Source organism: Yarrowia lipolytica, chromosome 1E, assembly GCF_001761485.1.
Source record: "Yarrowia lipolytica chromosome 1E, complete sequence".
Lineage (NCBI taxonomy): Eukaryota > Fungi > Ascomycota > Dipodascomycetes > Dipodascales > Yarrowia > Yarrowia lipolytica.
This window is the reverse complement of record NC_090774.1, coordinates 3,621,204-3,642,459: the sequence shown is the minus strand read 5'-3', so window position 1 is coordinate 3,642,459 and position 21,256 is coordinate 3,621,204. Positions and strand designations below refer to the sequence as shown.

At 49.6% G+C, this 21,256-nt stretch overlaps 8 protein-coding genes across 8 annotated transcripts; 4 read left to right on the top strand and 4 right to left on the bottom strand.

Moving 5' to 3' along the window:
* Positions 1-1,204: 1,204 nt before the first annotated feature.
* On the bottom strand, positions 1,205-1,519 carry YALI1_E36409g (uncharacterized protein; the record flags this gene model as incomplete). The annotated part of the gene is made up of 2 exons (XM_068283162.1): positions 1,205-1,330; positions 1,376-1,519. The coding sequence occupies 2 exons, from the start codon at positions 1,517-1,519 to the stop codon at positions 1,205-1,207; spliced, it is 270 nt and encodes an 89-aa protein (XP_068139263.1).
* Positions 1,520-2,011: 492 nt separating this feature from the next.
* On the top strand, positions 2,012-2,572 carry YALI1_E36404g (uncharacterized protein; the record flags this gene model as incomplete). Its single annotated transcript, XM_504612.3, has 1 exon — positions 2,012-2,572. The coding sequence occupies one exon, from the start codon at positions 2,012-2,014 to the stop codon at positions 2,570-2,572; it is 561 nt and encodes a 186-aa protein (XP_504612.1).
* Positions 2,573-2,938: 366 nt separating this feature from the next.
* Positions 2,939-4,216, top strand: YALI1_E36395g (uncharacterized protein; the record flags this gene model as incomplete). The annotated part of the gene is made up of 1 exon (XM_504611.3): positions 2,939-4,216. One exon carries the CDS (start codon positions 2,939-2,941, stop codon positions 4,214-4,216), a length of 1,278 nt encoding a protein of 425 aa, XP_504611.3.
* Positions 4,217-4,366: 150 nt separating this feature from the next.
* YALI1_E36365g (uncharacterized protein) lies at positions 4,367-5,923 on the bottom strand (the record flags this gene model as incomplete). The annotated part of the gene is made up of 1 exon (XM_504610.2): positions 4,367-5,923. One exon carries the CDS (start codon positions 5,921-5,923, stop codon positions 4,367-4,369), a length of 1,557 nt encoding a protein of 518 aa, XP_504610.2.
* Positions 5,924-7,640: 1,717 nt separating this feature from the next.
* Positions 7,641-8,999, bottom strand: YALI1_E36334g (uncharacterized protein; the record flags this gene model as incomplete). Its single annotated transcript, XM_504609.3, has 1 exon — positions 7,641-8,999. The coding sequence occupies one exon, from the start codon at positions 8,997-8,999 to the stop codon at positions 7,641-7,643; it is 1,359 nt and encodes a 452-aa protein (XP_504609.1).
* Positions 9,000-9,893: 894 nt separating this feature from the next.
* On the bottom strand, positions 9,894-10,142 carry YALI1_E36323g (uncharacterized protein; the record flags this gene model as incomplete). Its single annotated transcript, XM_068283161.1, has 2 exons — positions 9,894-10,030; positions 10,076-10,142. 2 exons carry the CDS (start codon positions 10,140-10,142, stop codon positions 9,894-9,896), a joined length of 204 nt encoding a protein of 67 aa, XP_068139262.1.
* A 1,032-nt stretch (positions 10,143-11,174) lies between these two features.
* On the top strand, positions 11,175-11,605 carry YALI1_E36309g (uncharacterized protein; the record flags this gene model as incomplete). The annotated part of the gene is made up of 5 exons (XM_068283160.1): positions 11,175-11,273; positions 11,323-11,330; positions 11,383-11,410; positions 11,460-11,543; positions 11,594-11,605. The coding sequence occupies 5 exons, from the start codon at positions 11,175-11,177 to the stop codon at positions 11,603-11,605; spliced, it is 231 nt and encodes a 76-aa protein (XP_068139261.1).
* Positions 11,606-11,616: 11 nt separating this feature from the next.
* Positions 11,617-20,022, top strand: YALI1_E36308g (uncharacterized protein; the record flags this gene model as incomplete). Its single annotated transcript, XM_504608.3, has 1 exon — positions 11,617-20,022. One exon carries the CDS (start codon positions 11,617-11,619, stop codon positions 20,020-20,022), a length of 8,406 nt encoding a protein of 2,801 aa, XP_504608.3.
* Between the last annotated feature and the right edge of the window lie 1,234 nt (positions 20,023-21,256).

The window sequence follows — 21,256 nt, the reverse complement described above, 5'->3', positions numbered from 1 at the left end:
TGGAGGGCTGCGAGAACCGGATATTTCTTGCGCCCCCTGTTCAAGCATACATCTCAGTCTTGTCAAGGGAGCGCTTCGCATCTCCTTCTGTCAGATTGTTCATGTCCCTGTCCTCGAGAATGTACCACTTCCGTCTGGTTCCGTTACCTTACCAGTACAACCTCTCTCTCAGGTCGCGTCGTATATTACATTATGTTACATGTAACAACACAACCGAGAGAGAGATACACCAAAAGAAACATTCAGTCTGGCTTGGCAGGCATTAGGTGCTCCCATGTGGACGTGTTTGTGCGTTCTGGACCGGCTTAGAAAGCGTTTTGCTTGCGTTCGTAATGCTGCGTTTCTACCCTGACTAAGCCTTGCGCTGAAAAATCTCGACAGAGTTAGATGAGACATGACATAACCCAAACTGTGAGTATATCGAGCAATAGAAAAGAGCGCAATAAGCAAGCAGCAAGTGAGAAGACAATCATGTGGGGTACGATACGAGTACAGTACAAGATATACTAGGACGTCATCTGAGACACGGTTATGTGACTATGAGAGATCGGATCACGTGATCCGGTCGCAAAGAGCCACACGGCTCTCAGACTCAAGACTGAGACCATAGCTTAACCTCTTGTTTAGCGGCGTTTGCTTTTTGTTAGCCTAAAAGTACACCTGAGTTATTAAACGTGGCCGTTGTAAGGGGAGACTTCGGAGGACACGGCAGTATTTAGCATCGGCATGCTCGTACAAATAACCACCCCACGTCCCTCTGGCATGTCTCCTTTCCAAACTCACCTCAGATGAGCACTGTTTGTCGATCTTTCCGGTCGTCCGAACGATAAACAGGTGATCCACTGCTGAGATAAGGGTTCTTGAGGAAATGACAATGCGTCGTAAAAACGACATTCTGAAGTAAGCACAACATTTGATACGATAATGCCATGTTGCACACAACCAGGCTTGAACAATAGCCGACTGGTACAATTACGGGTACAAGTACAAGTACAAATACATAGTGCGAGCTATACGGAGTGTATTTATGATCCTTTTCTTTGAAATCCGGAGGCAAAGCAACCGATGAAATTTCAAGATTACAAGTAGGTCCCAACCCAGTCCTGCCACGATACGATACACAACCGTTCTTCGAGAAACACTGAAGATATTTACTACATCCTCTACATACGTACACACCTCTTTCCACCCTAACCCAAGACTATCACTCTGGGAAGACGGATCCACATGCACCGAACACACCTGGAAGCTGTTTAGCTCGGCCCACCAACTGCCAGATCAGACCTGTCGGCTGACAGATGACACCGCATAAACAGCGGACGAAGTGGTACTTGTACTAGATGCGGCAAGGGACACCGAGGGTGTGAAACATGACAGTCAAATACAGCTCCTTCAGCGCCGTTCTCTTGGTCGTGTGACTTCCCAATACACCCACTAGACCCCGTCGTAGCGACATTATTATCGTGGCTGCACTTGCACTTCCTTTTTGGCTTAGTCGGCTTAATGGGGCGAGCTCCATAGTGGATAAGCCCCAACCCTGTCAACCCTATCGTGACTCCCAGAAGAGACTATCTTTAGACCCGCCTGCGATCGAAAGAGTAGAGTAGCAGGTCACACGTCACACGTGGAGTTTTAGGGCTTGGAGAACCTCCGATACCTACCTACCAATGCCCCATTATAGCACTCGCTTCCCCTCGTTGGCCCCAAAAGTCCCGCCTGTCGAATAACCCTCATTATATAATGCTCTTGACTCGTGCCCCAACGTCCTTGTCATAACCTAGAACCTTAGATTTCCCAACGCAACCTTGGCCAACACCATCACCACACACACCCATTCACTGTCGATAGCCAGACCCGAGACAGTACCAGTCGCCGCCATTTCAACCAACTCATCACGTGATAACACATCATCCCCCCACCTCACCCCTACCAACAATAAGAGCTCTGTAAAACCACAAAGCTCTAACACACCTCAAGACAACACCCCATACCAGCACAGACCTACACTACAATGGCAGCACAGCGAGCGCGAAAAATCGCCGTGGTAGGCTCCCGAGCCGTCGGCAAGTCATCCATGACCGTGCAGTTCGTCGAGCAGCATTTCGTGGAGTCGTACTACCCCACAATCGAAAACCAGTTCTCCAAGACCATTGTGTACAAGGGCATTGAGTATAACACGGAGATCATCGACACAGCAGGCCAGGATGAGTTTAGTATCATGAACCAGAAGCATCTCCTGGGTGTCCATGGATACCTACTGGTGTACTCGGTCACTTCACGATCCACCTTTGACGTGCTGCCCATCATCCACGACAAGATTCTCAACGCTACAGGCTCGTCGTCAATCCCGCTGGTCATTGTAGGCAACAAGTCAGATCTAGACTCCCAGCGACAAGTGTCTGTTGAGGAGGCAAAGGAACTGGCTGCATCTTGGGGAGGAGCCTTTGTCGAGACTTCCGCCCGTGACGGCACCAATGTCGCCAAGGCATTCGAGCTCTTGGTAGAGGAGATTGAGAAGACCCAGAACAAGACTGACCCTGCTGCGCAGAACAAGAATTGTATCGTCATGTAAGCTAATGAGTATTTCGAGTTATTGCAGTTACAGTATATTGATGTATTGAAGAGTTGGTGTTGTTGAAGGAGGCAGCAGTCGTATGTGTAATAGTCGCATTTATGCTTACACTTCAACAATGAGTCTTGAAGACAATAAAATATCTACAGTGGAGTATCGTCATTACAATATAAATCCTTTCGATAATTAAATGGCCATCGGTGCTGGATTGGGGTCCGCATTCATACAATTATTGCCCCACACGCACCAAAACTGGTCACGTGCAGATACCATGCAGTCTCCAAAATTAACCTCCATCACCGATATCTGACTTAACGAGTCCACGAATCCACCCTAGAACGCCATATACAAGACGTGACGACGAAAATGGACTCTCTCAGCGCGTCCCAGAGCGCGGCCCTGAAACCCAAACCCGTTTCTTCGGTCTTCAACCGTCGACCAGGCTCGGGAGTGCATCAGGCTGTGCCTCAACGGATGCGGACCACACCAATCAAACAACAGACGGCTCCCCAGCCACGAGTGAGAGCCCACAGACCACAAAAAGTAACACTGTCAGCGGTTCCATGCTCTATTTGTGACCAGAGGGTGCCCGAACATCACATGATGTGCTGCGGATGCGCTAATTACTCCATTCTGGCCCATCGGGTGGCGCAAATCAAGATCGACGCTTCACTGGACACAGTCACACAGAAGATAGAGAACATCGACAAGCTAGACTGTCCGGATAAGGACCCTGGTACAGATCCGTTTCGGCTGCGACTGCTCAAAATCAAACAGCAGGGTGTCCGGAGAGAGCTAGATGTAGTCCGAAAAGCCAGAGACTTACAGACAGATGAGATTGCAGCCAAGAAGCGACACCTAGCAACACTGAGGAACCAGGTTTCAACTATGAGAGAAACAGCCGCCTCACTACACACACAGAGTGTCAATGAGCATCAGAAAATCAAACGGAAACTGTCACAGGATGTCCAAGAGCTAAAGACCAAGGTCAACACGGAGATCCCACACAGTCTTCTCGCCAAACGAAGCGTACTCTGTCGAGAGCTGGTCTCTCTGTACAACATTCGATTGAGAAAGGTGAGACGAGGGAGTGGTATCACTTCTGTTGGGTCTACAGCAGATACATTTCCACTAATTGGAACGCTCTCTCTTCCTGATATCATCACGTTGTGCTTATCGTCTCATCGAGAGATCAACACTGCGTTAGATAGACTTGCATCTTTCACATGTCTCGCAGCATACTATTTGGGGGCTCCTCTTCCTTATGTCATTCTACTCCCCCAGAGACGACATCCTTACATCCGCATTTCCAGCAACAACTACCCGTTGCATTTGGAAGACCCACTGCCCCAGGTATCATCTGAGAAGCCTGCCGTGTTCAGCAAGTTTGCACACGCTCTAGCTATGCTCTGTCTGAACTTGGCCTCGATTTCCCACAAACTAGGGTTCCATTCTCATCTCAACACCCCCGAAGAAATTGTCAAGATCGACAAGATCATTTCTCGCATGTTCCTGACCATTGAAGAAGAGGATCCTGATGGTAACGAAGTCACAGACGTGGAATTATCCTGCGTAGCAGACTATATCATTACCCAAGTCTACCTTGAGGTGGATGGAGGAGGTAGTGAGTGGGTCAGTCTATAGAATATTTATACATAATTATATCATTGTCATCATCACCTTGCCTAGAGAAACGTCATAAATACAATTTGTTCAGTATATAGCTCAGTATATATGCCAGCAACCTTGAGCATTGGTTCAGGCAAATGTAGATGCGAGTAAGTTTGTCAGCGTCTAGACGCTCTGAGGCGTAGCAGGGGCGCTTCGTGTTTCTAGACTCAGTCTTCGCTGATGCTTTCCCTTTTTCATTTCCTGCTTCAATGCGGCCGAATCCAACGGCTTGAGCAGCTCGAAAGAACATAGCAGCTCCTCGGACACGCTCATGACGGCGCCCCAATTGTCGAATTCTCCACAGTAGTTGGGGGCTGAAAAGACTGTTACAAGTGAACGGTCGTTGAAGAACTCGTAACCGTCTTCAACCACCATGTGTGCTCGGCAGACCAGATCGAACGAGAACTTCGTCAGGAACTTGTTGATGGCCACCTTGGAGAAACAGTAGGAGACACCTCGCTCGTTGTCTTCCCATTCATTCTGTGTGTCTGCTGGATCGGACCACAGCAGATCGTTGATCAGACCGTAGTCGGGCACGTCCGTGGGACGTACAATGGATCTGATTTCCGACATGCTACTGAGAGACGGAGAGAGGCCGCCATGGACACAGAAGATCTTCTGGGCCACCACTGCGGCAATGGGCAGGGTGTTGAATGTATCGACAAACGTCTTCCATGTTTTGATGTTGCATCGGCGCTTGCACTCGTCGTAGAAGCCGTAGACTCGGGTGACCTTCGCGCACTCATGGTTTCCTCGCAGAATAAAAAAGTTCTCGGGGTATTTGATTTTGTAGCACAACAATAGCAGGATGGTCTCCAGAGACTGCTTGCCTCGGTCCACATAATCTCCCAGAAACAGATAGTTTGCTGCTGGTGGAAACCCGCACATGTCGAACATTCGAATGAGGTCGCCAAACTGGCCGTGCACATCTCCGACAATCTTGACTGGTGGCAGCAGCTCGAGCAACGTTGGTTGTGACAGCAGAATGGACCGGGCCCGTCTGCAGATAAGGGCAATCTCCGAGTTTTTGAGACACACTGCCTTTGTGATTTTTCCCGAGTAGCCAGCATCCAGCAGTCGCTGGATCACCTCATCTATGTTGAGCGTCATGTTGTTTTCGCTAATGATGTTAGGGGTGGACGCGCCCGAGTTGTTAAATGAGTCGTTTCCGGGGGTGGCCGGGGTGCCTGGCGGGGGCGAGAAGAGCTGTCGTCGGGCAAAGTAGTCAGATCCCGAGCCGCCGGGCACGTCTGCCGATAGTGGGCCAGGAGTTCCGTCTTTTGGTGAAGATCCTGCCGACGGAACGGCTGCTGGGGTCACGGGTTGTGAATGGGCGTCGTTAGTGTCGTGAGCGGAGCCACTAGAACCATCTGCACGGACAAGAATAGGGTCTTTGGGCTCAATCTGCTGCATGGATGGCGGCAATGTGGCATTATCCACTGGAGTAATGTGTTCGGTGCTCACGTTACCGGGATCCTGTGTGGACGTGGGTGCTCCCGGTACGTTTTGGGGTTCGGTTTCGCCGCCCGCAGTCTTGTAAGATGCCTCTGAATTGTTGGACATGCTGCTTAGTCGTGACCGGATGGACCGACCGGACCGTGTCGAGCCCTGTGTGTCCGATCGTGAGAAGGAAGGGTAAGACTGCAGTCCGCCTTTGGACTTACTGGGGTTGTTTCCCATGGTGTGAAGAGAGGGAAAGATAGATGTGTCTAGCTAGCCGTTTACCAGTGGTGTAATCGTGGGCGATGTTGTGTTCTTGCAAGTGTTGTCTTGTGGATGTAGATGTCTTACAAGTGGAGTGTCTAGTGGTCGAGATAAATGCTGAGAGGGAATGGGGCAAGTGAAGCTGAGTCGATGAATTCGGATGCAGAAAGATTCAGCGCTGTTTCGGGCTCCGACTCTGTGCAATGTGTAGTGACTTGTGATGACTCCCGCAGTTGACGTTGGTCGAGTGTGCAGTTTTCGATTTGCATATAAGTTGCAACAGCAAAGTTAACTTGCGCGTGTGATAGACAGGAGGCTGAGGGTCTGGCAGGTGCTCTGTGTGTCGCCCGCGGCAGAGGTTGTGTTATTTGTGGACCCGAAAAAGGAGATTGATATACTGACTCAGCGTTGGCACCTTCTTCTTCACTTCGCCACCACATATTAATATTCAGCTACTCGGCCGGCTCAGATGCCCTCGTTAAGGCAGCCAAATGCATGACGATGGGCTAAAACTATAACAGGTTCATGGACTGCAATCTGAACCATGCTGCTGATTTTAGTCAAGACAATCAGGATGGAAGTGTGGATGCGTCTTGAGAGCGGAATGGCACTTAGACATGCCTCAGCCCGTATAACACTGCCAGTTGCAATCACTGGGACTCATCTACACTTCCCAGTATGGGAGAGGAAATTCGGTTAATGCCGCACCACAAGGTTATCGTGACTCTCGTTATCCGACGGTCGATTAATGCCGTTCCTACCGCCGCTGCGAAGAAAACGACCTCTGGGAATAGCCCCAACCGGTTCGAGTACTACGGCGCGTGCCCGTCTATAATATACTGGTTTGAGTCGCCGCCTGACATGACCTGTCACGGAGTCTACACGTGGGCTAAAGTTGTATCATGTGATATTATTGTTGCCAAACCAAAAACCGACTTTACCAAGGCCGGGCCTGAAAATAAATGCGAGCCAAGGCTCCTGCTTCCAGTCTGCCAATCACTCTGGATCCGATGTCAATATCGTCAGGCTCAGGATGATTTAAATTTGACTACGTGTTAAACTGACAATTTAAATTCCCTAAGCACATACCGATAAGGTCACGTGCGCCATCTCCGTAGAAATGGTTTCTGTGCAGAGCCACACCTTCTCTACAGTAAGTACAGTATACAAGTACACTGATAATAGTGGGGTGATTTAGGGTAAGCTATTGTTAACGATACGATGGTTACAATACATAGTGTACATACTGTACCGGGTAGTCTCGCAGCCATGAGTACATCGAGTGTCCCGAAAACAAGTACCTACTGTACATACGGTACAAGTACATAATCGCAGGTAGTTGTACACACTTCTTCTATTTTGATCTTGAAAAGTTGATATTTGTATCTACAACAGTATGTTCTAAACACGCTGCATTCTCTTCTACTTGTATGTACAGTAAAGAGAGATTCTCAAACATAACCAATAGACACTTCTAAGGGGAGCTCTTACAGACCATCTTATTACGAAAGATATCAATTGCATACGGGTGTCTTGCATCCACCTAGCGGAGGGAAGATATGCCCTTTACTGGTCCTTCTCAGGGGCATGCACATACGATAGACTACCAAGTGTACTAACCTGTCATCTGAAAATGTTTTTTTTTTCCCGCCACTCAATACTTATACATCAGTTCATTTACATACAAATCCTTTTATCGCCGCTTCTTGCCAGAAACAACATTCCAGTCTCCATCATCCTCAATCTCCAGCTTCTCAACAGCAGCGGGCAGATCAGCATTTTCCTTGGCCTCCTCAGCTGGCTTCGTCTCCGCAGGGGCCGAAGCAGACTCGTCCTCGTCCTCTCCTTCAACGGCAAGGGCAGCAAAAGTGGCCTTGGGCTTGGGCTTGGCGTCGTCCTTCTTGGCAGCTCCAGCGGGCTTGGAGTCTCGGCCCTTAGGGGGCAGGGGTCCTCGTCGCTCCCAGGTTCGCTCGGTCTTGTCCTCCTTGACCACCTTGGGCTTATCCTCCTTCTTTCGGGCGAGCAGCTCCTGTCGCTCCTTCTCCTTTCGGGCCTCAATGGCAGCCAGTCGCTCAGTGGTGTCGATAGGCTTGGCAGAGCCAAACAGAGAGCTTCCAGACAGGTTCACGGTCTTACCGGGTCCAGAGGGCTTGGCATCACCTCTCCAAGAGTCGACCTGGTCGGCTCGAGTAGGAGATCGCTCCTTTCGAGGGGGTCGTGGTGCTCGCTCCCGCTGCTCGGGCAGAACAGCCTCGCCCTTGGGGGGTCCTCGTCGCTCCCAGTTGGAGAAATCGCGATGGTTCTCGGGGTCCTCCTGTCGAGATCGTCGCTCTCGGAACTCCATTCCTCGGCTCTTTCGCTGCTCATTGTCATTGGAGGGCAGAGGACCTCGTCGAGTCCAGTTAGAGAAATCTCGGTGGTTCTCAGCGTCCTCTCGGGCCTCTCGAGCCTCTCGGGTCTCTCGGGGTCCGTCGAAGTCAGACACGGGAGGAGCAGGTCGTCGAGACCAGTCCCGGGTGTCAGCTCGAGCCTCACCTTCAAGAGGAGGAAGAGGTCCTCGTCGGGTCCAGTCTCGCTCAGTTCGGGTGTCTCGAGGAGTACTGACAAAGACACGAGCAGGTCGTCCACCAAAACTCTGGCCAGAAAGGCCCAGAGCCCGCTCCAGAGAAGCCTTATCGCCAAACTCCATGTTGACAATTCCTCGGGGCTTTCCGGTGTCTCGGTCCATTACCAGGGTGATCTCCTTGATGTCGTAACCAGGACCAAAGAACTGCTTGACAGAGTCCTCGGTAATGTCGTAAGGGAGGTTGACCAGCTTGGCGAGCCAAGGAGCAACATCGGGAACGGGGGTCTCGGGGTAGTCTCGCTTGGGTCGGTCGTAAGAAGACTGAGAAGCACCGTAAGAGCTAGAGTTGTTGTTGGAGGAGTATCCACCGTAGCTCTGGTTGTCGTAACCACTGTCAAGAGGCGTCTCATCCATGTCGTCGGCCCAGTCTTCGTTCGCATTGAACTCGAAGAGCGACATCTTCTGCTGCTGCTTTTTGGGAGGCATTTTGGAAGGGTTTCTTTAGTGGTATCACTATTGTTCAGGTCCACTTCTGTCCTGGTGCAGGATATGTAAATTTCAAATTTTTACCGGGTTAGGGTTCGTTGGGAGGTCTGTCTTTTTGACACACGAACCCAGAAGTGAGTCGTGTCTGCCATAACGGCGGGAGTGAAGAGGAGACATAATGGCGTCGGCGAAGGTGGAATTTTTTTTGGATTCTGGCCGTCATTTGACCAGCACCATAGATGTACGTAATTTTCATGTCTACACCTCTTACATACACCGTATGACGTCTTTTGGATGTCCTAAAAACATTGACCACAATTTGCAGTCTGCCCCTTCAGGAGAGAAAGCCTCTTTAACCGGACAGAGAATCCGGCTGGTAGGGGCTGGTGGGAGCCACCATGCGTTTTTCCGCCTAAAAAACTTGTTCATGAGTATGTATTATCTCGTGTATGCATTCCAGCTTGCAAAAAAATATGTCCCTGGAAATATTGCCCCAAAAATGTCGTTATACTTTCGACACTCATAATTTTTAGTGTTCAAACTGTCAGCCTCATATGCTCACCGAAAATAAGAGGCTCGTCTTGTGATGTACCTTAATAATACAGTAATAAGTATTTGGGATGCACAAGTATTTGAGTACATATTGTATGAGTAAAAGTACTCGGTAAGTACAGTAGAAGCGAAATTAAATTCTATGCGAAGAGGGAGGCGTAACTGGAGGCTATCAGCCACGAGAGATTTGAGGACATGCATACTACGTACTTAGCTGCTACTTGTACTGACACTGCAAGTCCCATTTTCTTGCTTCGATTGCTACTGGTAAAGATCTGGGAACATGTCTCAGCAACCTCAATTTGAAACGACACTCCCCCTACAAGTAGGCGGTCAACGACACTACAGTACGAGTACAAAATTTACAGTACATAACACTGTTCTGTAACAGCTTGATGCGGTTGATTTAGGGTAGCTACATGGGGATAAGCAAGTGCCTGGAGGGACAGAGGCGGTTGAGGCGGACTGGTGAGACACACCTGGTGTGTTCAACCTCTACTACGACGTAGGTACGGTACTCGTACTTGTGTGTGTAGTACGAGTACCCTGTCGAGTTGTCAGTCGTCCCCAATCGACCACTGGAACATCCATGCCATAAATCACTCACGTATAGGTGCAATACTTTCTACAGGTACAGTAGGACAACTACATTCAGTAGCGTAGATAACGAAAACAGCATTTACCGCTAGTAATGAGGCCTTAAATTTCGCCGGAGAAATGGTCGATTCTAGACGTCTATTTTCAAGATTGAACTTCCTAAAGTTGATGACTAAGCCACAACATGCAGCTCGCTTGCGAGTCTCATTTCTCTCTTTCGCACGCTCTTACGGCTGGAATACACGGCATGCCCAATGTGTGGTTTAAGGTGAGTTTAACCTGTAAACATATATTAGCTCGGAACCGTATACGGTTGTGAATGGGAGATATACTTGTACTGTACTCGTACTCATACTCGTACTGTAAGCAGGTTTGTGGCATGGAAATATTTGTAATCCGAGAGGAATGCAAATAATAAAGCTCTTGTTTGCGGTGCTTTTCGATCTCAAGTTTCAAACGTCAAACCTTCGGCGAATCCTTCAAACAGGTCGGCGTGACATCCACAAGTGAACGTTGACAAGCGAAACGGCGAACAAACTACATATTAGGTTCCTCGGCAATAACTATTTCCGAGCCCAGTGAATGAGAGAACAAGTATGGGATGCTTGCCTAAGTACTTTACAATATAGCGTGATTGTGGGAAAGTTGCTCATCAAAATGTGACGTATAGATGCCCGCTTGATTTTTGACAAGGCACCACACTCCCCCGCAGCTCTGAAGTAATACACTCACCAAAGCAACAGCATCTCGCATACGGCCTGTCTGCAGGGCACGGAACATGAGCGGTCGATATTCGTTTGACTAGTGCCTTAAATGGACACGGCAACGCAAATGTGTCAACGTAGAAATGGGTTTTAGACCCGTTGGTTCTAGAATCGTTACTTCCGCGGTTCCAAATCCCGCACCAAATTCCAAATTTCGCTCTGTTTATTTTCCCCACAAACCCTACAAGTAGTTACCCGACTTGGGCAAATAGTCTTCAGCCACCAGTCTGCAGCCAGCAGCAAGCTCAGGCATTAACCTTGAATGGACCTGCGGTCTTTACCATTGCTCGACGACTTTGATCACTACGACTTTCGGTCTTGGCTTTATTGCACGCGTACACCAGTGCTGTTGGTGCCAACAGTGAGTCGCTTGGAGAGACTGTGACAGGTCGAGGACACTACTAACTCAGCCCGTGAAGTTTCACATCACTGACAAGGAGATACAACATACCCCAGAGGGGAGGAACAAGAGCACGTACAATTGAACGACAATTGAAAGTGAGTGCAACCGACGACATTGACACATTGAAAACACCAACTAACATAGACACACAAATCTCTGAGCACATCAAAACACCCACACGCAACAACCAATACACAAGCTCTGATCTACTCTAACAAGACGGTAAAAGTGAGTATCATAAGCAACCCATGCGAACCTATCGTCAACCGCTAACCCAGTGCTGGACTTGAAAGGACTGGCCATGACGCTGGTCAAGTACCTGCTGTACACATACATTGCGTCGTTTGTGCTGTTCGCCCTCATTCGACTTACCACAGGTATCTCCATCAAACGTTTGGGGTACCTGTGTGTGCGGGGCATTTCATTTTCACCCAAGGCCGGCGTGCAAATCAACATTGGCAAGGTGGGTTTCTTATTGCATAGGCCGTCATTCGCACGGCCAGGCTGGATCAACTTCTACGTGTCCGGTCTCGATATCAGTATAGATCCCGTCGAGCTGGAAGAGAGCAAGTCTCACAAGAGCAAGAAGTCCAAGTCAGCCACAAGCTGCACATACGAAAACAAGGAGTGGACGTTGACGCCGCCCGACAATGCGGCCACTCGTGTAGCTCGCTCCTTTTTGACAATCACGCGGTTCATTGACTTCGCCATCTACTCCACTACAGTCGATGTCAAGGACGTCAGCACCTTCATTCTGGCCCAGATGGTGTTCCAGCTTGATCTGCGGTCCCATATTGCCAGTAGAAGACACACGGTGACGGGAACTCTATATGAGAACCTCAAGTTGGACGGAGAGCTTCCTGCATTTTTCACCATTATTTTTAGAGAGCTTCTTGTCAAGCCCTCGGGTGATGACTACGACGACGAGCAGACGGAGGAGATTCTGGACTCGGTGCTCCTGGAGGTGCGAGGCTTCCTCAAGAAAAAGGATCTGAGTTTGAAACGGCTGGCTGTCAATTTCAAGCTGGGTCGAATTAATGTTCTGGTCGACAAACTCATGGAGATCAAGGATGCAATCAAGAAGGTAAAGAAACACGAGCCTGAGCCTGAGGTGGTTGAGGAGGAAAAGCCTCACGTGGCCGAGGCCGATGCTAAGTGTGCCGAAGAGGCTGCTCAGGTCAAGGCCAACTTTGCAACGCTGCTGATCCGAACTATCAGAGAAGTAGAAGTCCATGTGGCCCAGTTTGGAGTCTACCACATTCCTGCATCACTATTCAACGACTCGCCGACCGACAAGCTGTCGTTTGCCATCATGGCCAAGGATTTCAACCTCGATTTGCGACGGCTCAACCCCAAGAGTCCTGCCTTTCGAATGTACTTCGAGTCAGACGATACGGCCCACCAGACCATCTTTTCCGTCATTTCTGTCGTGGTCGGTCTGTCCGTTAACAAGGATGTTCCCGAGGAGCTGGTCTACGTGCCTATGGTGACTCTCAACTCCAAGACCAACATGTTCTCCAGAACGTTGTCTATTCTAAGTGACTCTGGCTCTGCTACCACTTCTGAGGCCGAAACAAGTGATACCGAATCTGATGCTGCTGCTCCCATCTACTCCGGTCAGCTAATCACCGGTGCTCTGGCTATTTCATCTCCCACTGTCGATCTGCAGACCCACCATGTCCCTCTCCTGTTGACTGCTCTGAACCGGTCTTCCAAGAGCAAGCCTCCCAAGGTATCCGACGAGCACTTTTTCATGAAGGGACTCAAGCCGGCTACCAACCTCAAGGTGACCATCGAGGAACCTGCTGCCCGAGTGCTGGTGACCCGAGCTTCAAAGGACCACAAGGCACGTAAGATGGTCATCTCGTCGTGTGAGGCTATTGTCTGCAACCTGCATTCGTCTCATGAAAACCTGCATGACAATGACCTGGAGACCAAATACAAGTTGCAGACATCTCTCAAGGTCGTGGGCTACTCCACATGGTACAGAAGCCCCGAGGGATCGCGACACGACATTCTAGACTCGCAAATTCTGCAAATATCCATCAATGCAGACATGGCTCCCAAGCTTCTTATGACTGTTGATGGACAGCTTCTCAAGGCTCGCTTTGATATGACTGAAGCTGAAGTGGTCAGAGGTCTTCGAGAAGTTGTTCAGAACGTACGACGAAATGACGTGGCTGATCAGGAGCTTCATGCTGAGGCTGAGGCCAAGGCCAAGGAGGAAATTGCCTGTGGTCATGATCTAGAGGATGATGAAGAGGACCCCTGCACATACGATCCCACATTGCCTAAGAAGCCCAATGCTCTTCGAAAACTGCCTTGTTGGCTCCAGAACGTGAACTTTGAGTCTTCTGAGAGTGCGATTGCGGTTGGTTTGTTGTTTCATGACGACACTTACAAGGACGTCTCTACTCTAATGGTGATTGGGGTAGAGAAGTGTGTCTTGGACTACAAGAACGGAGTCACTCAGGATGGTGTGTCCAATGAGGCTGCTCGACAGTATGCTCTTGAGCACTCTGATCAGGTTGTTGACGAGACTGACGACAGACGCTTTGTGGTCTCTGTCAAGAATGTACTTGCCAAGGAGTCCATTTCTTCTTCTGCTTATGAAGATGAAGATGACAAGAAGTTTGACAACCGCGAGATTCTCAATCTTCCTTCTCTCGACATGGCTGTCTTCACAACCTCCAACAAGAAGGGTCCTTATACTCAGACTACTGTCATGGTCCCCAAGGTGTTGATGCAGTACTCTGCTCATGTTCATTGGTTTGTGACTGTTCATCTGGGTCTTCTTCTTTCTATTTTCCACGAGGAATTGGGCACAGGAAAGCACAGCATTGAAGAGGACGAAGACGTCAACCTCGTGGAGCCCGACACAAACATGTCCGAGGCCCTGGAGGCTCTGCAGCTTCGAAAGAAGACCAACAAGTTCAAGAAGCTGATTCGAGAGCGACGTATGAGGAAGAAGGTGGTCAAGGGTCCGAAGGAAGAGGTGACGGTCAATCTGGCCATTGCCATGATGCGAATCAAGTGGCATCTTCCCCACGACTTTTGGGCCATGCTGGAGCTTGACACACTGACATTAGACGGTCGAGATCTCAAGAAGCCCATTATTCTGGCCAAGTACCTGCGTCTGTATGGTACTTCACCCACTGTGGAGGATTACTGGAACCGAATTCTTATTTTCCGGGGCTTGCGAGTTCGAGCTGATGTTCCTCTCATTAAGGAGACTCTGGCTTCCACTGAACGAGTACATGAAGACCCACTTCCTTGTGACGAGCGTGACGATGCAGTGACCGCCTTCATTGATGGTATGCAACTATGCATTCCTAACCAGTTCATCTGCTACACTATTCTGGACAACATTTTGTCTGGAGTCAAGTCCATCGCTCATATTAGTCAGCGTCTCCGTCTCAACACGTCCGATGTGGTTGTGTGGCCCAAAGTGATGAAGCCCCGAGCTATTCCCAAGGTCAGAATCCACACTCCTCGTCTTCTGGTCATTGTTGAGGACGATCCCTTTGAGTCGCAACTCAACCTCATCTTCCAGGTTGGATACAAGGAACAGCAGAGTCGTCTGGAGAAGGAAAAGGCGTTTGAGGAGTACAGTGATCGTATTATGGCGTCGCGACTGCCCAAAAAACGGTCTACACGCGTTGCCACGGAGGACGAAATTGGTTCTCACAAGGAGGGGGGTCACCATCACAATCTGGCCAGTATTGGCACTGGTCTCAAGGATGTGTTCCACAAGAAGCACAAAAACGACAGCAGTGACCCTCAAAACTCATCGTCCGGGGGCTACAAGGACACGACGACTGTGTCCATTGAGCAGGCTGAGGAGGAGCTCAGACGCAACTTCGCCACTTCTTGGATTATCAACTTCAACGCGGCTTCGGACGAGCGTAAGCTGGCTGTTTCAGATTTGTATGGTACTGTTTGGGGCGATGAGCAGATTGCCGAAGACACTGCAAAGAACGAGAACATTCTGGAGTACTCCGATAACCCACCTCTAATGTCCATGTACCACAAGGACGTTGACTGGGTGATTGATCGAGTCCAATTCCCTATTGCCCAGATTCCAGACTTCCTCTATGATGTCGGTAAGGGTCAGCCTAAGGATACGGTATACACCATCATGTTACCCTTCTTTTGGAATGTTCAGATGGGCGAGTGGCGAATCAACTTGCGAGATTACCCGTTGCCATTGGTTCACTTCCCTCCTCTCCATCCCTCTCAGGATGCCTCTGGACCGGCAGTTTCGTTCCACGGTACGTTTATTGTTGGCGAGATGCTCAGTGAAGGCATTGAGTATGTTCGACGAATCAAGGTGCCTCTTGCTCCGTTCGTTCATCCTGACGAGATTGCACCTTCCACGTTCATGATGGAGGTGTTTCGAACAGTTACCTCGGTCAAGGTATTCACCAACCTGACATTCGAGGGTCACTCCATCTCGCCCACTCGAATCAACTGGGGCTCCAGCATGTCTCCAGCCATTAGTGCTGGTTTTGGCGCCATTGACACCTTTTCGAAGCCTCCGGCTGACCACTCTCCCAAGCCTGGCTTCTGGGACAAGGCTCGTCTGATAGCCCATGGACGGTTCAAGCTCAAATGGGACAAGTCAGATATTCATTTCGTCATGAAGTCTTCCAAGAACCCCTACGCCGTGCTTGGTGACGACGCAGGACTCGTTTGGGTATGGAGAAACCACGTCGTTTGGGATATCAATGGTGAAGACAACCCCAAGGAGTTCATGCGAGTCGACAGTGAAGAGTTCATGCTTGCCGTACCTAACCTGGGTCTGTCTGAGCGAGAGTATCTCCTCAGAGCCTTCAATGCCAAGGACTACGGTTCTCAGGGTCAGTTCCTAAAGGTGATTATGAAGGTCGTTGGTAAGGTGAGATGGCTGGCTGGAGTTGCCTTTGAGCGAGATGATCCTGAGCATCCCGGTGAGCGAACCGATAAGTTCAAGCCTCATTACGAGGTCATCACCAAGAACTCGGCTGAGATCAATGATCCCCATTGGGATGCTTTCCGGGGTTTCAGATCCGAGTACATCCACCTTGCTCTATCTGTTCGAAATCCTCAGGGTAGGGACTGGATCAACGCCACCGAGCCCGAACAACAGGCTTACAATGCCATCCACTTGTCTCCTGAGACCTTCTCTCACTTCAAGAAGTGGTGGCACATGTTTGACTCGTCTACTAGCATGCCTGCTCGTCACGGTCGACTCTGGATGTCGCCTGAGGAGCGTAGGGAGCTCAAGAAGGCTCCTAAGAAGGTGTCCTTTGGCAAGTCCATGCATACTGTCAAGTACATGATCCAGCTATCTCAGCTCTTTATCTGTCACTTGTACAGACACCCTGAGAACGAGGATGAGGCATCGAAGCACACTCGAAGTGCCGCTACCGGTATCAAGCTTCGAACGGATGCGTATATGATGGAGCTGCATCAGCGACGAGAGCCTATCAAGGGCAGTGATGTGTGGAAGATGAAGCTCAATGCGGGAGAGATTGATTTCCAGAGCTGTGATATCCGTGTCATTTCTGCAGTGTTCAAGGAGGAATCTGCCCACGGTGTGTTGGCTCGCCACATGGGTCTCAAGGACGACGTTTCGTCGCTCGGATCCAGCACAAACAACACTAACTCTCACCAGTCTGGTACCACCAATACTGGATCCTCTCGAGTCGGTACTTTCCAGATCTCCGACGGAGACTTCTCCTGGATTGACATGGACGACTTCGTCGAGATCAACGAGTCTACTCCTGATGGCAAGTCTCCCGAAGTGGCTGTTATCCCTATGCTCTACACTCCTCGATGGACCTATTTCCGAGAGACTGACCATGAGCAAAAGGAGTATATGACTGACTCACGTGGCAACAAGTACCGACGGTTTGGTGACGAAACGAACGTCCTGGATGGCTTCCTGGGCAAGATTGCGCCACAACTGACCCAGATTCGGCTGTTCGAGGAGCGAGAGAAGGACCTGGCTGAGCAAATCAAGACTCATGAAGCCATGCTGGACTCTCTCAAGCATGGTGGAAACCAGTCTGGTCAGGCTGTTAAGGACCGTATTGCGTCTGTAGAAGAAACTTTGTTCAACCTGAAGACGCGATACCACGTCATCTCGCATACCTGTCTGGGTATCCGTGCTCCTGGCGAGTCTTCCTGTGGTCCCAACTCCATCTCTGAGCGTATCAAAAACGAGCTCAACGACGTCAACGAGACCAAATTCAACAACCGGTTCATTGTGCACAACGTTCATCTCAAGTGGAACAACATTGTGCGTAATGCCATGTTCCGTTACTTGCATCGAGTGGAGGAGCGCAAGAAGCTGACGTACTTCATGTCTCGAGGAGCTGTCAAGCGAATTGAGGATCTTCTCAAGGAGTTGGATAAGACCATGGCTGATGACCACTACACCAGTGAGCAGAAGCAGGAGCGGGCCAAGAAGGTGACCACCAACCTTCTGCAGGAGGCCGCTCACATGATCGACAATCGCGCCACCTGTCAAGAGCGAGTCGATACCATGGAGGAGGGTCTGTACAACACTTACAGTGACCCCAACATCACCATTGACAACACCTATCTGGTCAAGCTGGTGTCTCCTCAGGTGCAGCTCATGTCTGAGCAGAACCCCGACAAGGTGGTCATGTTGACTGCCCCTAACATTTCGCTTCGAATCACCTCTGCTATTGACGAGTCGGATATCGATGCTGACTTCAAGGGAGTTGTGGAGAAGCGTCATGGAGTGCAACTGGAGCATGCCAATTTCTTTGTTCTGGATAGGGAGGCTGTTCTGAACCGGTCGGCGTTCCTCATGAATAACAACAACTACGGTTGTCATCGCAACAGTCTTTGGCCTCCCTGGCTGGCAATTGAAATGTGCTATGACGCCACTGCTCTGCGAGATGATGTTGTTGTGTCCGATGCTACTGTTGGTCTTCGATACGACAAGCCCAACACACTGCGTCTCAAGTCTCTGCAGGAGTCTGCACGTGAGGCTCGCTGTACTGAGGACGAGGAGAAAGAGGCATTCAACCGTTTCAACCGAATCGAGGTCGACTTTCCCAAGGTCACGGCCTACTGTACTTCCGAGCAATACTTTGCCATCTACACCATTGCCATGGATCTGTTGCTGTATTCTGAGCCCATCAAGGAGTCCAACAAGAAGGCTATGGATCGAATGCTCATGACTTTCGATCCCAAGCGTCTGCATTCCGCTCCGGAGACCATTGAGTGTCTTCAGAACGAGATGCGACGTCTGCGAAAGATCCGAGATCTGATGCAGACCCAGAAGGACGGCAAGAAGGACGTTCGACAAATTGACGTCGAGCTAGCGTCTGGATACCTCGAGCTCTTCACAATGATGGCTGCCACCACCAAGATTCTCGTCACTTCTAAGGAGACCGAAGATTTCACTGACACCATGAAGTGGGCCATTGGCTCGGATGAGATCATCTGGCACTTGCTGGAAGACGACCATACTCCTTTGGTCGACTTTGGTATGGCTTCTCCCTCGTTTGTACGATTCCAGGAGCCCAACGGAGCCAACACCAACTGTATGGAGATCCAGATGATGCAGGGTTTCAACCTCAAGCCCAACGCTCCTTACCCAGAGATGCTTGGTCCGTTTTTGGATGGTGATGTCAACAAGAACCGTCGAAACGCCAAGCTCAAGAAGCTGGACGAGCCTGCTCTTGTGTACGCGGCTTGGAAGATGCTGGCTCCCATTGGTGGTATTCCTGTCATGGAGTTGTTGGAGGTTCAATTGCAACCCCTCAAGCTTGCTCTTGACCAGGACACAGCCGAGAAGATGTTCTCCTATGTCTTTCCCAAGAACAATGACTCTCCCTTCAACGTGCATGACCCCACAAAACACAAGACCATGGCTGATGCTGTTGCCATTTACGCAGACAGCGACAATGGCAGTGATCTGACTGGGGGCAATGAGTCGTTGTCTTCTTCTCTAGCGTCTCGTCTAGACGCATCTCCCAACAACCGATACCAGGTTGTCGGTGTGAAGATGCCTGGTGACCCCGACTCTCCCTCGGCTTCATCCACCCGAAAGTCGATGGAGTCCGACTCATCCGACGAGTCATCTTCGGGACGGTTCAACATTTTCCGCAACCGACGACGTCAGGATGAGTCTGACGAGGGAACTCAGATGATGGAGCGAGCCTCCGAGTACACTTCCATTGTGGATATTCGGCTGCACTCTGCTGTCATCTGCATCTCTCTCAAGGGCCACGGTACCAAGGCCCTGGCCGACGTGCACAACTTTGTCTTCACCATTCCCGATCTTGTGTATCAGAACAAGACGTGGACCAACCTGGATCTGGCCAATCAGGTCAAGAAGGACGTTATTCGGGCTCTGTTGCAGCATACTGGCTCGCTTCTTCGAAACAAGATCCGACCCCACAAGAGAGAAACAAATTCCGCTCCTTTGCGACAGATCTCTGAGTACACCAAATTTACTGCTGTGGATGATCTTCGGGCTGATAAGGACTCTAACGACCATCAGAACGGCCGAGCTGGCCTGGAGTCGAGAGCTGGTACGTTCACTCAGCCCTCGTCTGCTTCTGTCAGTCGAAAGCCTTCCACCGATTCGTCTCTTCGAAAGGTGACCACTTCCAAGAGCAAGGAGTCCAATGGCAAGGAGCATCGAAAGAGCGGCTTCTTCCATCGATTGAGGGAGTCTCTATAAAGAGAGAATGGATGATACGGAGGTTAGAGAGGGAGGATAAAGAGGATAAAGGAGGATAAAGAGGATAGAGGAGAGATAGAGGAGGATAGAGGAGAGATAGAGGGGAGATAGAGGGGACGTTTTTGTATATTAATGTTATTGTATTGTAATTTGTTTTCTGTTAGCAGCTATCTGTATAGAGTATTATGTGCTGGTAGCAATGTGTGGCGTTGTATTCAAATTCACCGTTACACCTCACAATATAACCCTGTAACTCGGAAATCTTAATTGACATACTGTCTATCATGGTGGTGTGATCGGATATACGTATAATTATACTACTGTACTATTGAAATCGACGACGGCCAGTGTCCCGACACACAATTGAACTGATGCGGTTCAGACTATTGAGCGTTCTTCTGCTCGCCGTGACCACCACGTGTGCCGTGTTCGCTCTCCTCTTTCTCACTGGCTACTTACATCTGCAGATAGTCGACACCACCCGTTCGTTTCTGAACAAGGGGTCAAAGGGAGTGGACGTGGAGGTGGAACAGGATATTTGGAGGGAAATGAAGACTGCACAATCAGCAATTGCACCAACGTTAGTTCCACGTCCATCTGGTCACGTGGCTGCATTCGATTACGACGACGACAACTCTGCAGGGCGAGTGAGGTAACGATGCATGAATGGTGATGGCTACAAGTGTCGTAGTACAGAACAAGTACTCGTACTGTTTAAAGATAGAGAAAAGAATGCGTTGCAGAGAATACAGTATAATATTATTGTTTGATGTGTCTGGAGATGTCTTTGAATTGCTGCTACACAGTGTCCCATTGTTCACCTCTACAGTGAAAGATCTTGCAAAAGAGTTAATCTTCAACTCAATCGGGTTAGTATGATCTGGGAAAACAACAGAACATATTGTAGCTATTGTACAAGTACAAGAAGCTGTTGCTATGAAGGCTCATATAACTTACAGTACACACCTTGACACAATTCTGTTGTCAGTCAAAACCATTTGTTGTTGGTTTGTGATACCTCTGTGCGAACAACACTGAGCGTCTATAAAAAAAACAGACACCTGTTTCTGCTGGTCTCGATTTTCATAATTGACTTGCTAATAGTTGATAACTGCTAACTACAGCGTACTCATAGTTGACTGCTTTCGTTTAGAATGTGCAACAGTTGGCGAAGCCAAATGACTGAAATGCCAGCGATTGTGGGATTGCCAAAATATCAGAGCATGTGTCTCCT